The 25797-nt window shown below is 41.1% G+C and overlaps 2 protein-coding genes across 7 annotated transcripts in view; both read right to left on the reverse strand.

The window, feature by feature from the left end:
• Positions 1-320: 320 nt before the first annotated feature.
• ccdc40 (coiled-coil domain containing 40) lies at positions 321-9689 on the reverse strand. Of its 3 annotated transcripts, none has more exons than XM_046042433.1 (19): positions 9568-9689; positions 9070-9188; positions 8641-8746; positions 8000-8133; positions 7639-7722; positions 7011-7230; positions 6121-6278; positions 5889-6011; positions 5408-5529; positions 4837-5080; positions 4534-4716; positions 3832-4077; positions 3517-3730; positions 3129-3298; positions 2945-3036; positions 2620-2740; positions 1502-1690; positions 1260-1418; positions 321-735 (listed from the first exon to the last, which is right to left on the reverse strand). In XM_046042433.1, exons 1-19 carry the CDS (start codon positions 9653-9655, stop codon positions 484-486), a joined length of 3024 nt encoding a protein of 1007 aa, XP_045898389.1. In that variant the 5' UTR covers positions 9656-9689; the 3' UTR covers positions 321-483. The 3 variants fall into 3 exon arrangements, with proteins under 3 accessions (XP_045898389.1, XP_045898390.1, XP_045898392.1); XM_046042434.1 differs by having other exon boundaries at positions 9070-9167; positions 9568-9672; XM_046042436.1 differs by lacking the exon at positions 9568-9689 and adding an exon at positions 9283-9300.
• A 786-nt stretch (positions 9690-10475) lies between these two features.
• Positions 10476-25797, reverse strand: part of LOC123966232 (testis-expressed protein 2-like) — a 32878-nt gene continuing 17556 nt past the window's right edge. For 3 of the 4 annotated variants that reach the window (XM_046042429.1, XM_046042427.1, XM_046042428.1), the window contains 11 exons: positions 23311-24871; positions 22615-22815; positions 21923-22247; positions 21530-21747; positions 21105-21269; positions 20295-20394; positions 15414-15540; positions 14592-14705; positions 14072-14281; positions 13082-13202; positions 10476-12607 (listed from right to left, as the gene is read on the reverse strand). In XM_046042429.1, coding sequence (XP_045898385.1) covers positions 12458-12607; positions 13082-13202; positions 14072-14281; positions 14592-14705; positions 15414-15540; positions 20295-20394; positions 21105-21269; positions 21530-21747; positions 21923-22247; positions 22615-22815; positions 23311-24858 — 3279 coding nt within the window. In that variant the 5' untranslated portion in view covers positions 24859-24871 and the 3' untranslated portion in view covers positions 10476-12457. The remainder of the gene's footprint in view (positions 12608-13081; positions 13203-14071; positions 14282-14591; positions 14706-15413; positions 15541-20294; positions 20395-21104; positions 21270-21529; positions 21748-21922; positions 22248-22614; positions 22816-23310; positions 24872-25797) is intronic. The other variant, XM_046042430.1, reaches the window with a different exon arrangement.

Genomic DNA, 25797 nt, shown 5'->3' on the forward strand with positions numbered 1-25797 from the left:
TCGGGGATTTTAGCAGAAGTGAAACCTCAGGGACCTCAACCCTGTCAATTGTGTTTAAAATCCTAAACTGAGGCAGTAATTAAGGGAATTAAGCTTCTATGAAATAGGATCACATTGACCTGGCACATCATTTAAACAGCTCACATGTGCTGCTGTCTTCCTAACCGAACATTGCTGAAATGTATCATTGCTGCTTTGATTGTTGGGAGAATGTAACTAACAACCCTTTATGTACTTTACTAACCTTTCATCACCTAAATGGTACTGAACCACAAATCAAGTAGTTTCCATACTGGATTGAACACACTATTAAGGATTTCTTAATGTTTCATAAGCTTTTATTAGATTACATTGTTTCACAATAAGCATTTGATTCACAGCATAAAAGAATGCACTTATCTAATCTTTCCCTCTTATCTTCAACTCATTTTTACTCCTCTGTGCTCCGCCTCCTGTACTCACTGACATGTCTCTATCCTCCCCTCAGGACATCTCCGGCTCCAGGGCCTGTGAGCGTGCTGCCAGTGCTAGCGACAGCCTGCGGAGAGCCCCCTGGTGCTGGGGGAACTCCTCACACACGCGGTGCAGTATGGTGCTGGCAGTGTGCACACGCTCCATCTGGCTCTGCAAAGCGGCTCCGATGGATTTGCTTGTGGACAAGGCTTGGTAGCTGCCCCCACACACCCCCTGCAGCTTCTTGGTCCGGCTCTGTAGAGACACTAGGTGAGCTAGGTTCTAGAGGGGGAGAAGTATGAAAAAATATGGATATGTTTTGTGCTATCACTTGATGTCACTTGTTTACAACAATAAACAATGAGCATAGAGAAACAATGAGTAGTTATTTATGGTATTCTTGGTATGTGGGAGTTATTTCCATGATTGTTGCTCACGTCAGAAAATCCTCAGCATGTCTATGTGATCCACAAAAATGCTTGAATAAATAGTCTCACCACACCTTCGTTAGAGTTAATCAGCAGTTACTGGAAGAAGACTGAGATTGCATATTTCAGTTCTGAATGGTGACTTGATCAACACATCCTGGCTATTGTTAATTTCTTAGGAAGCTTAAACAATAAAAAGGGTGTAATTGTACTAGATTTCAAGTCATTAAAAAGTCAGTCACAAACACAACGTAGGTACCAACCAGTAAAGTAAGGTAAGTATACCACAACAGTTCAAAGCAGATTTACAGTATATTTAAATGGTAGCATGTAGTAACGTGCTGTAATGCAGTATCCTACACTGTATGTGCTCCTTACCCTGTCTTTGGTGTCCTGGAGATTTACAAAGTCAGGGTCAAGGACGTGGCTGGTGCCGCAGAGTTCTATCACCTGCTGCTTCTTCTGCGCAAGCCTGTCGCTCAGACTCACCTGGCTCTTCTGCAGCTCCCTGATCACCTGTTCACACTCTGCCACATGCTGAAGACATACATACTGCACGTAGGGTAATTGTGCAACACTTGTCAGGCATATACTGTATGTACATACTGTATGTCACCTACCTTGTGTGTGTCCTGGATCTTGCGCTGCAGGCCCTGTGTGATGCGGTTCAGCTCGCCCTTTGTAGCCTGTTTGTGGGAGCCGTGGACCATGGCCTCCCTGCGTAAGACGATGGTCTCCCTCCTTGCCACTGTTGCTTCACTCTCCCTTAGCAGCCGCTCCTGTTGTTTCATTAGCTGGTTGAGTCGCACCTGCACACGTGCACACACACACACACGTTAAGAAAACATAAAGAAAAGCACAAAGCCTTATTGATTTTATCAGCCATTCACTTCTGCCCACTCTAAAATGCACCAATGCGGTTGGTTTGGATGCTGTTTTATCATAAAACTTTTTTGTATCTTAGATGATGAAGTTCCAAACAACTGTGTCGGAAAAAGATGAACATCTACAGAGCTCATAAAAAGCAGTATACTGAAATATCTCATTTGTATGCTTTGATTCTACAGTCAGCATTATGTAAGATTGTAAGGAAAGGAAAATAATAATTATACGACTTTGGTTTTTTTTGGAAGTAGTAACATTGACATCCTTATAACTCCTTATCATGACCCCAACAAGAGGAGACTGATTTTCATCTAATGCAGGTCATTAGTATGTGAGGCAATCACTCTTGCTACTTGATCTGTTTGTGCTGTGCTCCTACTGATGTTGCAACTAACTAGCATAAATACTATGATGTAAATGGGTGTTTCCAAATGTCTGACCTAGAGCCTTTTTTGCCCAAAGCAGACTCACATCTGTTTGTGAGTCTGCAACATCATTGTAAATCTAAAAATGTTTCACAGTGCAAAAAAGGTTGGGAACCACTTTTATATGTCAGGATTTATTGTACTTTCATTCCTTGATTAGAAGATTTTCACTACAGCACAAATAACTGCAATTTAACAGTAAAGTAAAGTATGCTTAACATGTTGAAATTCAGAAACATTTTTACACATTAACAACGGCTCTCCCAGTCTTGAAAGAAACTAGTGTCAGACATTTGTTATGGGTACATTTCTGTATTCACAAAGTGCTCTTATAGGTTTATTGTCTTAATGTACGTACAGCAGGATGGCAACTCAATATTACTATTTATTTTCTCCAAGAATAATCATATTGTGTGCAATGTTTTTACCTCCATACGGTGTATCTCAGCCTTCATCATCTGGATGTCTCCCTGACCCACCTCCGAGTCCACAGCCAAACGAGTCTCTTTTACGAGCTGGGTCTTCTTCTCCCACAGCATAATCTGGCGCCTGTTGGCCACACACACAAAACGTACGCAAAAACCAGTAACTAGTATGTGATGTACGTGCTGTTAATATGGTGAGAAAAATGTACTAGTTATTGGAAAAAGATGTCTTGATATTTTTAATTAGTATATTTAAATATCTCACATAACCTGGAGGTGACAAAGCAATGATCTAACTTATCTACTAATCCTAAAATGAATGACTGACTCAGCCTCCACCAGACTGTTGAGGAGTCTCTCTTTTTCCTCCTGGGTCTTCTCCTGTTTGATCTGCATCTCGATAGACTCCCGCTCTGCCTCCTAAACACATTATTTCACGTTTAATAATCATTTACTATTAAAGCTGCCGCTCAGAACGACATTTAAAAATGAATTAAACAGTCGTGCCGTGCCTTGAGTCGGTGAAGGAAGCCTGTCTCCATCAGTGCGTTCTGTTGCTCTAGCACCAGGCTGAGCTGTCCGTTCTTGCTCAGCAGGGTGTTAAGCTTCTGCAGGTCTCCTCTCAGTATCTTTGCATTCTTCTCCAGCTCCAGCTCCTCACGGTGCTCTACTTCAATCTGACCTGGTGGGGTTGGAGTTGTTTTAATAGTTGCTGGTGTACAAGTGCACAGGGGAGGTTACAGCATGTATGAATATTAGTATGAGAGTTACATTCTGCAAACTGTCCAGTGGCTAATGATTACTAGTAGCCTACTTATGACTTACTGACACCTGACTGATTTGGATGTGTATACCTATTTGTGCATGTGTGTGCTTCTTCTTTATAACTATATTACGTACTCTCCAAGCGTATTTTCTTCTGTCGAATGCCAGTGTACTCTGTCTGCAGTTTGAGCATGTTCTTGCTGTTGGCTTCTATCTCCTGGGTCAGTCCTAGCAGAGTCCCCTGTCGCTGCATCCAGAGCTGCTGGTCACTCTTGATATTTGATGCCAGCTCCTCAATCTCAGCCATTAGTTCCTCTACCTTGATATGCAGGGGACTGAGGTCCTCATGCTGGGAATGGAGGCACACACATCACAAAGGTATCATGTGACTTTTTTATCTGATACGTTTCTAGGGAACTAATATTCCACATAAACAAAAGAATCTCTCACCCCAGTGCTGGCTGCGATTTGAAAGATCTTTTTGTTATAGTTGGCGATGGTGGCCTGCTTCTGACCGATTAATAAAACAAAGGACGAAATCTTAGTCTGGTTGGCTGTCAGTAACTTGTTGTACTTTGCAATCTCCTCATCTAGGGCCTCCTGGGTGACAGCCAGGCTGTCCAGATGTTGGCCGACTTTGCTGCTCTCCAGTCCAACCACCAATACATCGTTCTCCAGCTGCCACAATTGAGAGATCTAAAGGAGAGGAGCAGGTGACGTGCAGAACAAAAAACGTTATATCTTTGTCTTTATCCTTTACATATTGTTCATTTATTGTTTGTTTTTTTAATGTTCTATCTTCAGCACATTATACTTTTTTTTTCATTTTTACATCAACTTCAACCAAAATGTACGGTGCTTTCCATGGTCTGTTCAATAATAGTGCGTTAAAGGGTCTACTCGTCACAAGGAGTAGTCCGCAGCCTGTGAAACACTTCGATAATGTAATGTTGGAGTCTTCTTTAACTAAAACATGCCCAGATAACAAGACTACTTACTGTGTGTGTATATTGAAGGACTCAGGTGAACAGGTGTTTGCTGGCTGTCAGCCAGTTGTGAACCTGCACTCTCTGACAGAACAATAACTTCTTACAAAGCTTTCCCCCTGCCTGAAACATTCTGAATGCTTTTCCTATCTTTCTAAATCTCTACCTTCTCCTTTTTGAGTGTGGCTATCTTGCTGGTGAGACGCTGGGAGTACTTGGCAGCTTTGTTGTGGATGAGTTTCTGCTGCATGTGGGTCATGATCTTGTCCTCCAACTCCAGACGCACAGCACTCTGTTTCTCCAACTCCCTCCTCTGATCATTCACTTCAGCCTGGTGGGTGCTGGTTTCCTAGAACAATGAAGGAAAATGAGTGGAGTAGTTACAGAGGGAAAGAGAAGGTAGGAAGACAACTCTCTGAACAAATTAGGTGCACAGCTGTCAAAACCGAAGCCTTTGTCTTCTAGCTACCTTAGAGAGCCTAGCGAGGGTGCGCTCCGTTTCCCTCAGAGTGCGGAGGCAGGTGCTGTAGTGGGCCTGCAGAGCCTCTTGCTGGGCCTGCTTCTGACTGATCAGCTTTTTGGAGGTGGCACAGTCCATCTGGGACCAGTTCAGCTGCATAGTTAGTGTCTCATTCTGCTCCTGCTCTTCAGTGATGGATTTCTTGTAGCCTTCAATCTCTTTGTCAAGCAAGATCACCTGGTGCTCGACATTGCTGAAGGAAACAAGGACAGCAGTAAAGAATGAGTTATCTTTCCGTTTAAATAGCAGGTTATTGTTGTGTTTCCTACAAATATTGTGAGGTATTTTCTACATATTTTCCACACACATCTGCATATTTTGAAATACGTGAACACCTGAATTTTATCATACTGACTGAAAAGCAGAGGAATCACTGCAGAGAGACACCATCCTCCAAGATGCTGTTTATGAATCATGTCTCCTAACATTGTTAGTTACATGTATGTTTGGGATGCATTTGCAGAATTAAAGTGGATGAGTAGCATATTAATACTCAGCCTTCTCTTGTCCTCATTCTCACCGCACGGCCTCTTGCATCGCGCTGAAGGCCTCATCTCGTCTCCTCATGCCCACCAAGCTACTGTTCCACTGGTGCATCAGCTGCCGACGTGCCATCACTAGAGACTCCATTTCCATCTCAGCCTGCACACACACACACAAACATGAGCGGATAAGTGTCAGGACTGACGTCGTACTTCATCAATAGATAGAATGTGAGAATATTCGTTGCGTATTAGAGGCTTACATTTGGTTCAACACATGACAATGAATGCATTAAACTTATAAGCTTGGATCCATCAAATCAAGTCTGTCTGTCACAATAGAAACAACTTTACAGCTAGTACCCCTGCCCCCAAGTGGCCGTAAAATATTTTAATGCAGATTTATTCTTTACAAATTCCTCTCAATTGACTGCAAACAGTTTTAGTATCAATAGTTGCAGTAATTTATAGTATTTTTACAATTTACTTCAGGTATATACTGTCTTAAGTCATAGTTACCTCAGAGAGAGCCTCTTTGGCGGCCTGCGTCTCCTCTGCTTGAGCACTGGCTTGCGCCTCATACATCGCTATCTGCTGCGTCAGACCCTCCATGTCCTTTGTTAGGCGCTCCACATACAAATCCTGATGACACAGGACTATTTTCACTCAATAACAGTAAATGAATCAATGCTATACTGTCAAACCTTTGAGAGATCTGAGATTTGTAATGTGCCAACTTCAGCCAGTCTACCTGCTTCAGCTTCTGGTCTTCAGCCTGGCTCTTTTCAGCTCCCGCTTTACGTCTGGCATTCTTAATGGCTTTGACATTAGAGTGCAGATCTTCACTGACTCCTTGTATAAAGACGACATGCAGCATCAGGTTGTCCAGCTCTGCCTGTAGCTGGGACGCTGTGGAAAAGATACACAGGAGTCAACATTAACACAATTCCTCAAATCTCTGCTTGTAAACATGGACTGACACAGATGCTGTCTTGCTGTTGCTGAAACAGTACTGTATATCCAACGGACCGAACTACAGGCTGCTTTTAATGCAAATCCTACTGTGCAATAACAAGGATGAAGTTTCAAATCAGTTTACATTCAGGTTTAACTGCTGAATCTTTTGCACAGACATTTAAACCTGAAAAAAAGATTAAATTAATCAAGTGTTACATTACAATTTAAACTGAGGTCTAACAATGCAGCACCAAAATCTAGACACCCACGTGTTTCAGTCCACATGACTTCTACAAAAGACAATCAATTTCTGTAGTTGTATCACTTTTCAGAGATTGGGTTATCAGCATAAGCTAACAACTGAAGTTACAAAAGAATCAAATTCCTAACAAATTATACTACGGTCCTGAGTGTGCCTACACTTCTTTGACTGGACTTAGACTGGAATCATGTGCCTGACTAACTCAGCTGTGTATTTTAATCAAGATAATAATTACAACATAATTCAGAATTTGCAGAATTTATAGGCCAAACCTAACCAAACATGTTGTCAAACATGAGAACCATCATGGATGAAATCAGTAACCTTAAATTTCTTAAAGTAAATGGTGCAACATAGTTAGAATGAAATATAATCCCGGATCAGCACCAAGGCAAGACCACCAAATGGCAAGTCAGTCTCACCATTGGCTTTGGCTTTGCTGTTCTGGCTGGTAATACTGGACCACTTGTTCCTCATTGCTGCCAGCTGATCCTGTGCCTGCTGATGTTTGGCTTCAGCCTGTGTCTTGGTATGATGACGGTCCTCCAGCCTGGTCTGGAGCCTGGCCAGCTGCTCCTGAATCCTGAACATCTCAACACCTATCTCCAGTATGTGGTCGGCATCTTGCTTCTCCGTTGCCAGCTGAGGCAGTGTGTGAGAGAGCACAGACAAGAATCGGGAAACAAATCAAAAGTCTCTGTTTGACTCTGGTTTTCTTTTGTCACACACACATTCTCTGTCGCAGTTATTTTGTTCCAGTAATGTGATGACTTAATCTTTTTTTATTGTTATCAGTTAAATGATTGGGATTGTATATGCTGTATCTGGGATAAAAGATCAATATAAAAGTGCAAATTTAATTTCTATACAGGTCAACAGCACCATCTTTTGGACATATTAATACCCTAGATCTAAATTCGGGGACATTTTAACCTGTGTGTATGTGAACTACATATTTGCTTCTACATGTGTATATCTGTGTATGTGAGTACTGATGGAGCAAAGATAAAGGTAAAAGAACAGAAAAAAGCTGACAGAAATGTAGCCGACCTTTTCCTTCAGCCCCAGGTTGATCCTCTCCAGCTGCTTGCTGAGCTGGCTGCTCAGAGCTGCTTGTTGCCTTTTGACCAGAGGCTGCCAACAGATCAAACATGGCATCAATGACATGACAGCAGGCTAGATATCTAGCATAATGTTTATGAACTTACTAAGCTTTTGGAGGGCTGTGCCGATACTTGAGCACACTGTATATTTATTAGAAAGCCGTGTTGCCAATGCACTAAATACATTAATATACTGCACACGCAGAGATGAGACATTGATACTATTATTCTCTTTGAGGAACAGTATGCCAAAATCTATTAATTTAATAAACAATGATTGTATAAATATTGAAGGAGAAGCTACTGACATGTTCAGAGTCGAGAACAATGAATTCCTCATCCTCCTCGCCCTCTGGCAATGGGTCCTGATCCTCCATGCCTTCTGATCTGTTAAGATTTGTGAAGTGAGGTATCAGTGGCATCTGAGCAACATTTGGTTCCACTGAAACACAGAAAATAAAGACATGATCAACAAATTGAAATGCGAAACATATTCCTTGTGACTTTGTAGTATTTTTGTCTGTCTTTGACTGTGTCTTCTAAGTACATATATTTGTATTGTTTTTCTCTATAAACTCTACCCAGGTTATTCTCTTTCTTTGATGGAAATATTGTTAGAAACACTTAAGTTGAAGTTAATAATGGTGATGTTATTTTACAGCACAGTATCTTGTCCTTGGACAATAAAGTTTCCCTTAATTTAGTTTAAATCTAAATTAATTAAAGGAGGTAATGGACCTTTGAACTAGGGGATCCTAAGCACACCAGCCTAAATTAGATGCTTTACCCTACTTACTGTGTGTAATTTGCACAAATTGCTGTGTTACACTTGCCAATTTAATTTTCCTCAGGAAAATAAAGGATATTCTATTGAACCGCTATGCTGTGTCATACTGTGTTGCTTTGTGCTGGATTGTAAATCCCAAACAGGGTTAGTGTATTGACTGACCTGAATTTGTGTCTGCAGGAGAATATTCATCCACACCACTGTGGTCAGGGTGAAGCTGGGGGGTCGGGTCATCGGGCTGGGGCCCTGACTGATCCTGTGAGCCGTACTGAGACACAGACAGAATGCATGTATGAAAGTGCTTGACACTGATTATGATTTAGACAGTGCGCAGTGTTAGACACACAATAAATGTCCACATTTTAGACTTTTACAGGAGTGGCAATTGTATACAACAGAACAACAGACTTAAAGTCCCCTCTCAACTTTTATTATCTGCACCCAATAACAAAGAGAAGTGCAACATCACAGCACCTGGACAAAAGATGACTTAAATATCGTCATGTTTCCACAAGGAGTTAAATAATGCAATAAAAAGTAGAAAAATTAAACACTAAAGCTAAAACCCCTGCTTGACTCTTAATATGGTACCTCTACAGCAGGTGGGACGGTCGCTCCACAGTCCTCTGCCTGCAGCTTGCTGTCATCTTGGTTGGAGCCTCCCTCAACTCCGGCGCTCTCCATTGGACCTGTGACGACGAACAAGTGGTCTGAAGAGAGTCCGCATCCGTTAGCATAGCTTTTCAACAGGTGGTCTTCTCTTCGCCAGTAAATATAATTATTGTACGTAACAAATAGACACACCCTTTTCTTCTATTAGCGTATGTTATTTTAGTTTGTCTTTTATTCAACACTGTGGCAAACTAACGTTAGCTTTCCGTATAACGTTGTGGTCGGTACAGAAAACACAAAATCCTCAAAGCCAACCTGGACCAGGGTCAGTTCAGCGACCAGCAGAGCTCAGACAGTGAGGCTGAGGAAAACATTAACCCACAGCTACAATAGTGGACACCGACATTAATAAATAAACAGATAAAAGAATAAAAGTTTCCTTTAATTTTGACAACAATTAGCCAGAGCTATACTTACTCAACACCGCAGCACTGTCACGGACCAGCGCAATAACGTTGCTAGGCAACCGTAAACTTCCGTTAGAGGAGGTCGTCATGATCGTCATCACAGACCGCTGACGTGTTCAAGGCAGCTTGACCGAGTAATGCTGCGTTCGTGGCAACTCGGAACTGGGAAATTTCCGACATCCAACTAGAAAAAAAACTATCCTGGAACGCCACCTGAAGTCGGATTTCCTACTTGTGAACTCGGGGAGAAAAATATATGTACCCCGATTTCACCAATAGCAGCTGAATTACGTCACAAATCAATGTCAGCGCCCATGGAAGCACACATTGTCGTTGGTAAACCATAAACTCAAAAGCAACAAAAAGTAAATTTGCATGTATTTAAATTAAAATAATACATACGGTCAAATAGTTAAACCTTTTCTGCATGTACACTGATGTCGAAATATGTTAGGCCTATTAGGTAGCTGGCTACAGTAAAGACTCTCATAAAGTCATCTTCTTTGCATAAAAGTTATTGTTAAAAATGCCAAAACATTAGGAAGTATAACCTTCAACACTGACTTGAGGGTTACCAACTGATGTAAAATCAAAGTCTTATTAACTTTAATGCAACTGAATGGTCACATCTAAACCTCCTTGGTTAAATCAAATGTACCATATTATTTTGCGTTGTGATGGTAACATTACTACAAGTACAACACTACACTACACTACGGCACATTTGGTATATAGTTACTTTGTCTACATAATACTTAATTTGTAATGTTATTTATATCTGATGCACTTTTAAAGTTTAAACTACACTATATGAATGCATTAGTAAAGCAAATAAATACAAAGCAAGCAACTACAATTGACAATACAACATTTGAAGCAAAAAGACAAAAAATAAAAATAAAAAAATAAATAAAAGGCTTTCATTGACAGATTTATTTTTGTCTATAAATAAGGCAGATAAACATAATCACTGAATTTGGCCTTAAAATGACATAAATTAAAAAAAGTCATTAATAATTCACAGGTACAAATCATGGCATATCTTCATATATCCTCAAAAATCTTTCCATTCTGTTTATTCCAAAGAAGTAGACAAAAATATCACCATAGCCCCACCTCATATAGTCATTCAGAAACAAACATTTAACAAAAAGTCACCAAAGGCATGAAGGGAAAGACAATCATACAGGGAAAAATGTCATTTTGTGTTGCAGTGTTTTAGTATCAGAAGAGAACAAAACATGAAAACAAGGTCAGAATTCCTGTAAACAATGTTAATGCAGGTATTGTAGCGCAGCTGTACATATTTCCTCACAATGCTTTATCAATACAGGAGGTGTACCTTTGAGCAGAGAGATCTGGCACTACAGGCCTAATCAAAAGGACTTGGGTTAAGATATGACACAGTTAAAAAGGTATTTTCAGAAAGGAAACCTGTAGATAAGGCTATACATTCTTGGCAATAGATGCTCTACTATAAAGTATGTACCTTAAATTCATCCAATTGTTGTACATACAGTATGGCAGGTAGAGTCTTTTTAAAGCACTGTCACGTATTAAAGTTGGTCATTTAAATTCACTTCCAACAATATCATCATCGTCATCAACATTAACACAATCATGTATAAATGATGTATAGAGAAATACACCACCTGGTACTTCATAAACACAACGATTGAATGACACATCTGGAAAAAGATATGCAAGATAGTGTTTATAATAAGAAAACAAAAAAAACTTTCACTTGTATTTGTGCAATAACTTCCATACCACAGTCAAAATGTGACTGGATGAAAACTGTTGTCATACAATAACAATAAGAACAAAAACTATCCATACATACATTCAATAGATGTGTTAGAGGCCTCATACTTCTCATCAGACACACACTTTTACATAATATCTATACAAGATCATACTATAGCCTATGTAGCGTTTCTATCATTGCACTTACTGTGTTTGTGTATTTGTCATTAGTATGGAATTTACATAGTGAATGACACATTTCATAGATAATGTACGTTTGCTCTTGAGCATTATTTCCACACAGACATGGATAAGGGCACCATTGACATAAAAAAGGGGGTCTTGGCAAATGAAGGGAGGTGTTCGGGGTGTGTTCACAGCACAAATGAATACTGTTAACTGTTAACACCTGACCAAAACTGCTGACATAAGACCACTTAAAGGTTTAATGTTTCATACGGTAAATAATCCTCACCATCAAGTATCTGAGCTTTTTCAATACACTTTTTTTAACCTTTATTCATTCTCAACAATGGAAGTGACAACTCTCCATCACACTCTTATGATTATGACACACCTCTAATTTTACTATACTATCATAATGTCAATCTCCACTACTGTATTTCTATAATAAAAGGGCTATGGTGCTCTACATCACTCTCTGGCCTTAGCAGAAACTTATCTGCAGGCTCTAAGGTATCTGGTGAATGCTTCCATATCGAAGTGTTCATAGGACTTTATATATCCCCATATATTCCCCTTATTAGCTTAAACCAATCCCACTTCTGAGTCAAACAAGACTTCACATATAAGTCCCTGTTAAAAGGGTCCTTACCGTTACATAAATCCTTCACATATCAAACCCTATTAAAAAGGTCCTTACTGTTATATAAATCCTTCAAAGTCAAATCAGATTTTCCTCTGGTAAGATGAATACTACTGAACAGAGCAGCAAACAACAGTTTGCCTTTAGTGTTTTCCTTGATCAGCTCTACCTTGCTCCTTTAAAATTCATATGGTCTCCTCTATGGCAAGTGAAAAACTCACTCACTATGGGAATGTATTTGTATTGCAGTATCGTCTGACCTATCGACATTGGCTTCAGTTACCCTTTTTTAAACTTCATAAGCTCTACGAAATACTGTAAACAATCTTCATGGCTGGCTGGTGCTGTCCCTCTCCGGCTGAGAAGGCTCTGGTTCCAATGTGGGATCAACTAAGGGTCCGCCGGCTGTGCGAGGATCCATGGCAGAATGCATGATAGTCAGCCATACATCGTCCATGTTTGGCATTACAAAGATTTTCTAAAAAAAAACAAAAAGAGAGAATGATATGATGATAGTGAGTAAACTATCAATTTTTGGTTTTCTTGACACATGTAATGTCTTGGAATTTGCACATTATAGGTAGTGTGCAACTGTTTATAAGTTGGATAATATCATTCCAGGATCATATGAATGTTGTAAATATGTTAGATTAGCTTAGATATCTGGAAGTTTTGACATCGTTTGCTTGTAAAACCGGGGATTTAGGAGCTGAATATAATTAATCCTTTGAATGTATGATGGCTTGTTCATAGCAGCATTTATAACAGCACAACTTCGAACCAAATGCAACTAATATCAGTGGAATTGCAGCAGTGGAGCACGTTAAATTTTGGTGAACTTCATAATTTTATCAATTAAAAAAAAACAAAAAAAAAAAACAAGACTTTTTTGGTGTCACCTGGCACTGTGTCTCTGAATTACATAAAACTAAAAAATCTAAATATAATGTACCTGAAATTCCTGGTCCAATTTTTTCTCTATCCAGTCTGTAACATGAGCCAGAGTGACTTCTCTTCCGCCCAGTTTAGGTCGTGCCTTCAGTTCCAGGTGAGGCGGCGTCCTAAAGCCATACCTGCCACAGAAAAGAAAAAAGAATTAATGACTTAGAGTCCACAAATGAACACAAAGTAGCAACACAGAGTATGGCTGCCACCAGCAGAGGGCAGTGATGTACTGAACAAAGTGCTACAGAAATGTCTTGTCAATAAAACATGCACTTGCAGGGTAGGAGGAACTTCCGTTGTTCTGAGTACAGATATCCTTATTGTGTATGTGTCACATGAATTATCTGTGTGATGTGTCTGGTAACTAGGTAACTCTTGTCACGAGAGAGGAAATTGGCTAATTAAGAGTCATCTGAAAACCACTGCTAACAGAGCTGTCTGTGTCTTCCATCAGTGGGAAAGTGATACCACTGAGGATGATGTGATTATTATTTTACTGTCGGACATGGAAATTCACTTTGATCAACAAAACAAAAATGACATGTTTCCCAGAGAATGATAGTGTAACTGTGGCTTGTTTCACTAGTTTGCTCACCACTTTAATCTGCTCCCTTTCCCTTCAGTTCTCCCTACACGCACACACCTTCGCCTCTGGTCTCTCACTGCAAACACACTGGCTTGCCTCGCCTCTTCGTGTTTCTGCGTGTGGCAGCACATCTGCTGAGGCTTGTTAATAACGTAGCCTATCGAAACGATCAAAACCAACGTGGACATCTGCACTGGTGTGTTCACTGATGCTTTACCTGGTGTGTGCTTGTAAGATATCTATCATGTAATGTACTACCAGATAACATCTCTCTCCGTGAAAAAAAAAATAGGTCAACAATAGATACTAAAATTTCTAAAATGGGTCACCAAATATACCTGTGCGGCCCGCCCAAGTAAAGACTATACGTTGGAAACATTTGACATAGCAGAAAAATAACACTTCACATACCATATCCTGTCAGTGGGTGGAGGGGGTATGTTGACAGCCAACGTTCCTTGCAGTTCCTGCACCTCCACTGTGAGCAGAAGGGGTGTGTTAGACACTTCCTCCATCTTCTTTTTGATGAACTCAGTTTCTGTGGCCTTCTGGAAGTATTTGGATTTGGTGATCTTGTCCACAAAGCGCATGATCTTGCTGGATTTGTGGCCTCCAACCAAACTGCATTCAATGACAGGAGGGTTAGGGTTAAAGTCACATACTTAATTTAGCGTAGCCATACTTCCACAAAATCTCATTATATCTTAATTGTAATTTTATCCGACAAAAAATGGATCTTGTGGTCTTCTGTTTTTAGTCTTTACTTTATTTTCACTGTGAAGCCTTCTCTATCAGAGGGTCTGTTCCAGTGTTAATAACAATAATATATTTTATAATAATGACATACATATTTGTAAAACTTTTTCCATAATCCTGTGATTATTGAAATGGATGAAGTTAGCACCGAGAATGTATATTAGCTCAGTCTCACCCTTCTGCTCCAGTAGGGTCATTTGAGAGCTCTGAGGAGTCTTCCTCATCTGATGAGCCTGCGCTGGATGACTCTTCATCACTGTCAGCAAGGCAGTATGTCCGTGGTCTGTATCTGGAAACATAAACACAAATGGATTACACACACACACACACACACACACACACACAGAACTGTACCAACGAAACAATGCAAGGGCTAGATATGGTCATGCCATTGAATGCTCACAAGTACACGATTAACATCTGAAAACATCATTGTTTAAAGAAAGATTTCAGTAAACCCAAAAAAAAACTGCGGCTCAGTGTTTCTCCTGCAGTGTTCCCATCGTTTCAGATGTAATTTGATGTGAAACTGAATCTTAACTTGTTTGTGAGGACTGGTAAAATTTGCTCACTTCCCATTTGATGCCAACCAATCTAGCCCAGAGAGGTACATCCTGTACACACACACACACACACACACACACTCTGTATTCTACAGATGCGCCAAACCAACTCTTCATTGCTGAGAATGGATTTTTGGAGTGAACTACCAGAAACACTGATGAAGGCACTGAACACCAGAAGAGATCACTGTTGAAAGTCAAGCACTCACCAAGAGCAGAAACAGCCGCATAAAGGTAGAATCCAGAGGGCAGAGTAACAGAACAAGATATAAAAGACAGCAAGATAAAAACACTGAGTGAGAGCCACACAGACTGTGGTAGACATCTGACAGAGACACGTATACTTTTTAGTGTCACGTAGAGAAAAGGGCATCTAAGAGAAACATCTTGTGGCTTTCTAAAATGGGTGTAGTATGAGGGTTTGACCGTCTTACCCATCTTTGCCAAATTCTCCCAAGCGAACGCTCTCTCCTTCTTTGCCCAGGCGAATGAGGTTCATCTTAGTTTCCAGGGTCATCAGAAAAGAACCACTGTAGGAAATCTCCAGGTCAAACCACAGACCTGAGGGGAACACAGAGGTTAGGAGAAATGTTGATCTGACAGAAAATGAAAGAAGTGAAACTGTGATGTGTAAGATTTGAGGATATGAGCCAAATATGCTATACAACAGGTACTCTACCACCATGTCAATATATCCACATGCAAGCGCAGCCATGATTCATTGGTTTGTATAAGGTAATAAGTATCGGTTGACAAATCTTGATTTTCATACCTTAAATAACAAATTGTCCAACCATCAAACCAACCAAATCAAGATACAATCAAGATGGTTAAGGCCTCTCCTTTGTTTCCCCACTTCTCAGACTCTTCCTACTCTGTCCTTCTCTTGCCCTTTCTGTAGCACAACTCTTTCCCCCAAGCATCACAGAAGTGGGGACCCTGACAGATTGTATTTTCTTGATCCCTCTGCTTAGAAGAGAAAGACACTCAGTGAAAGAGTTTGCAAAGGGAGAGGAAAAAGAGAAGTGGAGAGATCACATGGTCCTTTGAACGGAGGAGAAACAGTTGGAGGGCACGCAATCTTCCCCCTAGCCCCACTTTGATATCAGCTGGGGGGGGGGGGGCTCCTTCTAGTCCTTTGCTCTACCAAACCTGCTGTAATCTGGATTATACACACTATTCAAAAGCCTCCATCGAAAGTCAGGCATGCACGGAACAAGCTACGTGCACTGTTTTGCATTCTTCTCTCTCTTTACAACACATTGGTCACATGTTCTTGTGTACAAAGAGCCACATCTAACCATGAACTTAAGTGGTTTCTCTTTACACCACTGGGAGGCAGCAAAGGACGGCAGATGACGCAGCAAAAATGAATAAAAGGATGAAAGCCATTAAGGGACTCTAAACTAAAACACATTGCACTTTGCCGCCTGCAGCTAGGTCATGTGCATGCATGCCATGGGAAAGTGCATAAAGTGTGTACAAATACACGGTGTGCCATTTAGTGCACATGTACATGTATTCCTTATAATTAGGTTAAGATAGATTTCCTGACGGCTGCATACATGGCACAGGCACATGAATAGAAAAAGAAATAAAGTTGTTGAGATCGGATCAACAAATGCAGTACAGGAAGACAAAAACCACAAAGGACAAACCGCATTGAGACTGAGTACCCACTCCTCACTGCTCAGCTGAGGCCTGAACACCAGCTGGTTGTGCTAAATGATGTGATAATGCAATAAGTCTGGTGTGCCAGAGAGAAAAACGATCAGAGTGAGAGAGCCTGAGAGAAACAAAGTCGGGGAGAAATGAAAGCAACAAAAGGCTACAAAGTCAGAGAAGGTTTGAGAAAGCACAAAGTAAAAATAGACAGTTAGGCAGTCAGACAGAGATACAGGGTGAACAGGCTGGGGCAGCTGAACCCAGTGGCTTTGCTATATCCGCCTGTCCTTGGGGGACTGGTGGATAATAAGACTGTGTCTGGCTGGGCTGGACTTTATGCTGGTCATTGAGGTTTGTTAGTTTGGGGAGAGGAGAGACGAACCTCAGTGCAAGCTGCTGGACCAGAGCTTTCTTAGTTAGGGTGAAGTAGCATGGCGAGTGTGTGTCGCACATACTGCAAAGAAAAGCCTTCACACGCAGGGTGACTGCTTGCATTCATGGAAACCCATGAGCATGAAGCCAAATGCATGCAAAAACAAAAATGCTCACATACACACAGCAGGAGAGGTTCAATCGATCCACTGCACTCAGCATGCTTGTTCCAGGAAGGAGCGGAGTGAGTCAATACAAAGGCCGAACTTGAGATGCTCAGAGCAGCCTCTGTAGCACCAGTGGAAATGTCAAAGGAAAACTAATCTGACTGTTTCCAACTTAAGTTTTCTAAAACTTTAAGGTATAGGCTATTGATCATGGATGGACACCACAGAAAAGGGGAATGACACATTCACAGCTGTAGAAACAGAAACATGTACATGGCTCAGTAAAGCCTTCATTTATCTTTAGCAAATTGCTTGGAGCATGAACAGTTTGCGAATGCAAGTGCAATTAATGACCTATCCACAACATCAGTGTCCTAAGTACAATGATTGCGTTTAGAGCGGCTGTTTAGGTGTGTTTTGCCTGGAACTGTTCTAATAAATGCCGCTGCCCTCTCGGCTGGAGATGCAATCAATTCTTGCTCTGATTACAGGGTTATGTGAACGCGGCAGTGATAAAAATGAGGCAGTGACTCATAGCACAGGAGTGAGGAAAAGAGATACTGAGACTAAAGACTGAGAAAGGACACAAACATGTAGATGAAATGAAAGGGAACGCAAGAGGAAGAGAAAACTAGAAAGTCTACAGAGAAAGAGAGGAAATGACAGATCTTCCAGGGTTGAGAAAAGCAATGTAATACAAAGATATGGGACAGCTCAATGCTGATGCATGTCTTAACGATCATAGGAGGATTCCTCTACAAATGCCATACACGGCTCCTTCTGACCAAAACTACAACACAGATAGCTCAAAACTGCAGCGCTACTTCAGCCAACATAGTTGCTGCTGCAACAGGGAAAACTACAGTCCGTCACATAAATAAGCCTCCATTTATCCGATCCAGAGATAACCTGCTAAAGTGCTTAGGGCTTGACTGTAGTGTACCTAGCTAGGTGCTCACTGACAAATCAAATTCTAATATTATTATTATTATTCTGTGAACAAAGCTTTTGATTATGAAGTATTTTTCAGGATTTACAGTACATAACACCTTTGGAAAAGGAGATTGCTTCGTATTAATTGAGCACAAATGCCTTTTTGTAACACTTGCAACTGTCCAGTAAACAACAACAGTACAACACCCTACTGAAGTCTGAGCAGTGTTACTGATGGCCACACAGTCTGACAGCAGCTGTAGAGGAAAGGAAAAGACTGTACTTTATTAAAGGAGCTGAGAGCCTATATGTGGCATACCACTACCTGACAAGCTGAGTGGGTGTAAGTATATGTTACGCTTGAGTGTGACGCACAGTAAACCTCAATCTGCCTGTTCTTACTGAATGAAGCAGCTGTTGTTGGTATTTGCTATGGTTTTACTATTGCTCAATTATTAGGGCTGATAAATCTCATGTTTTGGCCACCTAATGGATTTCCATTTCAAGTATTATAATTGTTTGGAAAGTTACCCAATGTCGATGCTGATTCACATGTAGGTACATGAAAGTCTTACTATAAGTAATGAATCAGAACAGGATGATGACGTGATCCTTACTGCTGCGTTATACTATCACCAGCATTCTAACTGTACTGTGAGCATGTCATTCTGGATGGTGTTGTTTTCAGTGGAGAGTTGGGACTTTTGTCAGCAGTGCTGCGGTTTGCTGGAAGGAGAGCACGTCAGAGTCATCCAGACACAGTCTCAGTACTGTGATCACATTAGTCACAGCAGGAAGAGGAAAAGGGGACGGTCATGGGACAAAGTACTTATACATGCAATGGATTGCAAAAGCACTTTCCACATTTGTCAATACTTCTTGAACTACATGATTATTATTATTATTTGGATTTTTGTAAAGATGTTCTAATGTTTGTTATATTTTTAACTGAGTAATATAGGCCACTGAAACTAAACGGCTGGTTTGCATTGGAGACCTACAGAGCCAATTATAGACAACGGTCTAATACATACTGAAATTACACACAAACTTATTCATCACAGGAACATCATGTATACTTGTTAAATTTTATCCATTTGAAGACTGTCTAGCTAGTTCAAATGAATTCAACTCTTTCTTCACCTCTGTTTACAGAGATTGAAACTGTGAAATGTGGAGTGACTTGTGATTTTAAGAAGCTTAGTCTTGTTTACTCCATGTATATTGTAAGTTCCAGTCAAGTTGAAGTTAGAAACTCTCCTGTTTGTGTGACATAGCTCATGAGTTGAAATTTATTCATATGCAAGGACATAACAAATGCCACTCTTCATTTGCGTTCACCCTCCAAATAGCACAAGATACAACAGCATATAAAGAGAACCAATAAAAACCCCAACCTGCAACAACTGACCACATTTCTATGTGAATTTGCATTCAGTTACCAAATACTGATATTGTGAATACTGCTTAAGATTATTTAGGTGGTAGTAATGATGAAGTAGCCCTTCTTGGACCATTTTCCTCTTTGTGCATATTATATTCTTTATTATTTTAATGTCTTTTCTGTTTCAGCTGTCTCCAAAAATCAAACAACGCCTCTGTTGTTCAATCATGTTGTAAATGGCTGCTCCTATGCAAACAAAAGGGAAACATGTTTTTTCCGGCCTAGAGTTGTAAGTTCTCACAGAAGCTCACAAAATGTCTGTGGAATTGAATTTATTTTGTGTGTCTGAGTGTACAATTCATTATTCAGTGTGTGAAAAATGTTCTAGCAGCTTTTTTTCCCAGTATGCGAGTGTATTTGATGGCATACATGCACTTTAGCTAATGCACTGACTCAGGGGGGCAGGGTGCAAGCTTACCTTAGGAAACAGAAGACACTGTAACAATTTCATACAGTAAACTCCTTAGCAAACGTATCCTGATAGACAACTAGCTATTATTGCTACCCGTTTGTCTTTGTTTTCTCTAATGTGGGCACAGCTAACTGACGGGCAGGCAATCGGTGTAGGGGTGCTGTGCTTTCAAACATAAGCAAAACTCAAATGTGCTTCTGTGGTAAGTAAATACTGCACAATGAATGGAGACTTCCCGGAATATAGCACACAGCTTTACCAGCCACACATGCCAGTATCACTTTACAGAAACCTCTGAGTTTGAAACTGATTTCTCTCTTGCCTCGGTAGTCAATGGAAGGTTTCGATGCCCCAAGGATTCTGGGAGTGGCCGAGCCCATGTCCAGCTCTGTTAGGGTTAGCTCATTCATGAAGTAAGGCAACTGAAAAAGACAAAAGCATACAACTGGGCTGAGTACACTGTGCATGAATAATTCATTGGGAAGGAAAAAACCTGCAGTTCATAACTGTACATCTTTCAAAGAATATATAGGATGCCAGCTCGAAAAATGTAAACATGACATACATACATGCATAGATGAATCATGAAATAAATACATGCGCGTAAACACACACACACACACACACACACACATGACATACACACATGCACATAAACACACACACACACACACACACACGATTGTACTCTGCCCCCCATCACACCTTATAATCAACGGTCTCTACGTGTCAGTGAGGGAGACTACAATATTACATGCAGCTATTGAAACAGGACTTTGTGTACAGTCACACACACCAAAACATGTGATATGATGAAGCAAAATACCACTGCCTGGGGCACTGGTTCAAAAAGTAGGATAAAGGGACAGAAGTGAAAGATGAGGCGTTTCTGTTGCTCTCCTGCTTCTAAACTCAGAGTGAAGCTGCTGGGTCATTTAAAGAGTTGCAGAAAGAAACAAACTGATATTTGGGGAGCTTATCTGTGTGTGTATGCCTGGACACATGTTGTTTTCAGCAGGAAGGCGAGCATGATACCCTTTTTTTCCTTCATCCCCCACTTTTCTCTTATCTGCCTGTTAAAATTGCAACCATGTATTGAGTGCAAAGTTGTCAGGGGTCTTGCTCCACTTACCCTTATCTTGCTGAGCTTCATCTGAATCTTCTTTGAGACCAGTTCAGCCCAATAGGGCTCGCTCAGGAAGTCCCAGAAGACGCGGCCAAGGGCCGCATTCACCCAGGCAACATTATCCTCCTCCTCCCCACTGGGCTGCACCTGAGCTGAAGAGGTGCTCTGAAGCTAAAGACATAGCAGGCAAGTTACAACATTAGGAGAAAAGAATATGAATCTCTTATCTCTGTATGGGATTCAAAACAGTTAATCCCTACAATCAATCATATTGTACCCCTCTAAACAAGGATAAGCCTCAATATCAGCTACTTGTAATTACACAGCTTCTAACACAGTAAGTTTATATTGAAAATGAAGTTTATCAGTTAAGAAAGGAAATTAAAAGGAAAAGGTGTTTATAGTGTAACTGGAAGATGAGTCTGCACTACCTTCTTATCAGCCCCAGGGCTGCTCTCTGGACTCTGGAGGGCAGGGCTGGCAGCTGCAGGGCTGATTGCCACCTGTTTTGGCAATATGGAGGCCATGTATACACTGTAGTCATATGACGACTTGGTTTTGGCAATGCCTGCAGTTGTTGAGGAGACTGGCCTGGGCTGAGATGCCAGTGCCTCATCCAGACTGCTGCGGCGACTGTGAGAGCTCAGAGCTGTGGGCCACAACAAACATCCGAAAAAGGTGGAGAATTAAATGCTGCAATCACAGATTTTTGCATCTCTCTGGCTATATAATGTAATGGTATATCCTTTAAAAAAAACAATTCAGACAATTTGTCTTGATAACAAAGACAGAACTGTGGAAGGAGACAAATCAGTTTTGCTCACCACTCCCTGCAACACTTGAAGCTTTCTTCATGTCTGCCTTGGGCTTAGAAGCTGATAGAAACCGCTGGAACCACTCCTCCTTCTCCCTCCCAGTCCTTCCAAACAGATAGAGGGTCAAGTCTCTACCTGACGAAGACGACCAACCTCGCTCCTGTGCTCCTCCTGTCCCCTCTCCTCTGTCCCTTGTGTTGTGGCTCTCGCTGGCCTCCCATCTGTCTCCCTCAACCTTCGACATGAAGTCATCCTGTTTGCCAAGTTCAATGCAGATGGGGTATTTTTTGTTCCATACACGCTTCCTGGCCAGGCTCTGAGGCATTAGATATACCTGGGGGAGGATTATGGCAGATTAAGACAGACTTACGTCACACAAAGTTGGGCTTTAACACATTTCCACCACATTTTATGCCTTTTAAAGACTATTTCAAGGCATACAGCACAATTTCTGTGTTATAGTATGTATCAGTATTCATGTTAAAATGAGATATTTAGTGAAATAAGCATATTCTAATGAACCAGCCTTAGACTAAACTTATATAGACTTAAATATCTTTACATTTACTTGCGTTATCCTTCACAAGATTTACTAGTTCAAAAGGTAACTACAGTTAACCGTTAACCAAGTTACATGGAAGATTAGAGAAACAGGAACATCATGTATACTCAGAGATTTTTTCAATATACTAAGAACCTACTTTGCTGTTGGTGATGTCATAGATCTTCTGACTGATGTACGTGACATCGGGTTTTGGTTCATTGTGTGTGGCACGGCGGGCGATGTTGCGGTTGGGTTTAGACAGACGAATGATGGAGCCCTCCAACCGGACATACACAGAGTGTGTCAGCATGGCATGGTATGTCTCGGGGTCATAGTTCGATATTTCATTCATCCAGCCCTGGAGGGAAGACATTGGGAGGACACTGTAATAACTGCTCACAGTTCGTTGTCATCCATAAAACAATGTTTCTATAATGACAGAAAAGGTTCCCCGTTATCTCTTCTCTTGTAACAACCGTCTTTTCAACTTAATAGTTTATGGTGATTTGCTTTTGGTGGTATACGTCTGAAGTTCCTTTGGCTCAATTCAGCCCAGAATCCACATGTAGTTTATTTACTGCTTTGTCACTTCAATGCCAAAACTGTCACAGAAATATGGATCTTAAAGTGCACGTTTGCCTTTATTTACAGCAGACCAATCGATACAGCTGTACATACAGCTTCATAATTTAAACAGATCATCACAAATCTGTGTTATGTTTCTTTAACGTACACATTTGGCGTTGGACAGTGTTGGAGAGTTTAGCACTGGTAATTAGAATTTACTCCTAAATTTCAGATAGTTGTGAAAGTAAGCGTAAATAAATTATTACGGTTGGAAATATTCACTGACCTTATAAATTTCTGGTTCTTTAATGTCCAACTTGGTGAGACTCCAAAGCTTCCCATGATGTCTGGACTGTCTGCCAGAAGGTTTTGGTCCGGTCAGCCACACAGCACCAATAGCTAAAAGGAATCCCAGCCCAATCCCAAGCAGCAGTCCTCCTACATAACTGGGCAGAGGTAATACAAAATACCCATAGACCAGTACAGTGAGGATGATAAGAGTATAGTGTGGAACACTGGGTTCTGGCTCAATACTTTCAGATTCATCTTCACTGCATGGTTCAGTACTACCACTTAGTGGCACTTTAGTTTGACTACCTGTTCCAGTATCATCAGTTCTATCCCCACCATCACCTTCTGTTTCAGTACAAGTCTCAAAGTCCTCACTGTACAGGATGCAATAGTCATCATCGTCTTGTTTAGCAAGAGCGGACATAGAGCATTTGTCCAATGACATGGAAAGTAAAGATGATTTGTTGGGGCTCTTAGTGTCAACAGGGTGGTGAACAGGTGATCCAACTGAACCAGAAGCCACGAGGTTTGGGATCTCAGCCTCCCAGTCACCTCCTTCTTCCTCCTTGATGCAGTAATTGTTGTTGCTCTCCAGGTGACCATTGATTGAAGTAAGGTTGGTGAGTTCAGTGGCACTGGCAGAGAGGGGCTTGGGCCGGTAAATGCTGCTGCTAACTAAGCTGCCACTCTTTTCATCAATGATCTTACTCAGTATTTGGAGCGGTTCTGAGATGGCCTCAGAAAGACGCCGCTTAGTGTCTTCAATTCTTGCCTCGACTTCTGAGACTTTGAAGAAGCTGCGGTTATCTGGTGAGGTTAAAGGAGAGGAAGGGGCAGTTTTAGAATCTCCTGCTGAAGACACGGTAGCAGAGGGCATCCGGGATTGTGTGAATTGCTTGAAGAGTTGCAGGTTTAAGCGGGATTCTGGAAGACGGTAGGGTATGGAGGATGAGGAGGAGGAGGATGAGTCCTGGGATGTATCTGAAGATAAAGATTTTACAAGATTCTTCATCAGATGCCTATGCCTTACTGTAGGGGCAGCAACAGAATGGATCCCTTCACGAGACTCCATGTAAGAGGAAAGAGACTTTGTCAAGTTAAGGAAGGGTTTGTCACTGGAGGGAAAGCTGAAAGATTTTGTAGGAGAGGAATTGGAAGTTGCACCTTTTTGCTCAGCAATACGTGATGATGAAGTTTGCGTGGGAGAATTGTTAGTGTGACGTTTAAAAACTGGAGAAAGTCTGCTTGATTCAGGAATGACAACCTCGGCTGCGGAGTCCAGCGGCACCCCTTCGAACATCTCCTCACTTGCCTCTAAGGCTGTCACAATATTTGAGTCATCCTGAGCAGCTGAGGTAGCGGAGACAGTTGTCCTGTAAAGATCTTCTTCCTCCTCCTCTTCCTCTGTCCCGAGAGCTGAGAAGTGGATGGTGATGGTCTCCTTTGATGGCGATCGCTGTACATGGAGCTTGGGGGACAGGGCAGGTGGTGGTTTTTCTGTGGAGTGTGCGCTCTCTGCATGGCTAGGATGCCGGCTAGTCATTGCAGTACTCCCACTGGAAAAAAAGGAACAGAGAAGACACTAAATCGATCAAATCGATAATGGAAATATTTGTTAGCTGTAGCCCGAAACTAAATCCAGACTTTTTGTTGAATTGTTTTTGAAGGTGCTGTAAATTTTTGTAAGAAGGTAGGAAATGATTTGGTAGTTTTCCTCAAGTTAAAAAAATTAGGAAGCAAAACTGGGTTTAACAGCTTAATGCAAGGCAACTAGCCAGCAAGCAACATTTATGGTTAGTTTTGAACTGTGAGTTAGCAAGTGAACCAAGGTTATTTAGCTACACAAAAAATAAGTTCTTGGCTGTTGTCTTTAAGAAAGTAATTTCTTCATATCACTTTGTCATGGAATCAGCTATTCCTTAAACTGTTTCTTTTCTCATGTAAATTAGTGAAAACAGCTGCTAAATTTGGGGTCAGTGTATTTTGTTAATGTATAGATTAAAATTGTAGGACACCATTGCTACTGCTGCTCATACTGTTTGCTGAGCAGACAATAAATAAACAACATTTACCTCTGATGCAGGAGTAAAACTCTCTAAATCTATCAGAGAGCGCAAGAGCAAAAGGGCACACACAAACAAAGGTGGTAGCGTTCCCAGGTGGGAAGAATTTAGTATTCCCAGGCTGTTAGAAAATCCCAAATTATAAAAAGGAAAAGATGATATGCTACATCAAATTCATAAAAGACAACCTTTGATGACAATATATTACTCAGTCACTAACCTTCTATCTAGGAAGGCCTACAATGGTATACGTTACTATGCTATCTCCAGACCAAAGTGTGTATTTGCATCTGTGTGGGTGCTGCTGACAAATGCAGTGTTGTATCTCTCAAGCAGTTAGTTGCATCATACTTCAGTTTTTTAGCAATCAGGCATCTTAAATCACCACAAACACAAACACCCCCCCCCCCCCCCCCCCC

This window comes from Micropterus dolomieu, unplaced genomic scaffold, assembly GCF_021292245.1.
Source record: "Micropterus dolomieu isolate WLL.071019.BEF.003 ecotype Adirondacks unplaced genomic scaffold, ASM2129224v1 contig_12961, whole genome shotgun sequence".
Lineage (NCBI taxonomy): Eukaryota > Metazoa > Chordata > Actinopteri > Centrarchiformes > Centrarchidae > Micropterus > Micropterus dolomieu.

What these genes read in the sequence shown, in the direction of transcription:
- ccdc40 (XM_046042433.1), bottom strand. Translation starts at nt 9,655, where the DNA reads ATGACGATCATGACGACCTCCTCTAACGGAAGTTTACGGTTGCCTAGC. An exon ending in TGACAGTGCTGCGGTGTTGA is followed by an intron (nt 9,189 to 9,567) that starts GTAAGTATAGCT and finishes GACTCTCTTCAG; the next exon opens with ACCACTTGTTCGTCGTCACA. An exon ending in CCGTCCCACCTGCTGTAGAG is followed by an intron (nt 8,747 to 9,069) that starts GTACCATATTAA and finishes TCTGTGTCTCAG; the next exon opens with TACGGCTCACAGGATCAGTC.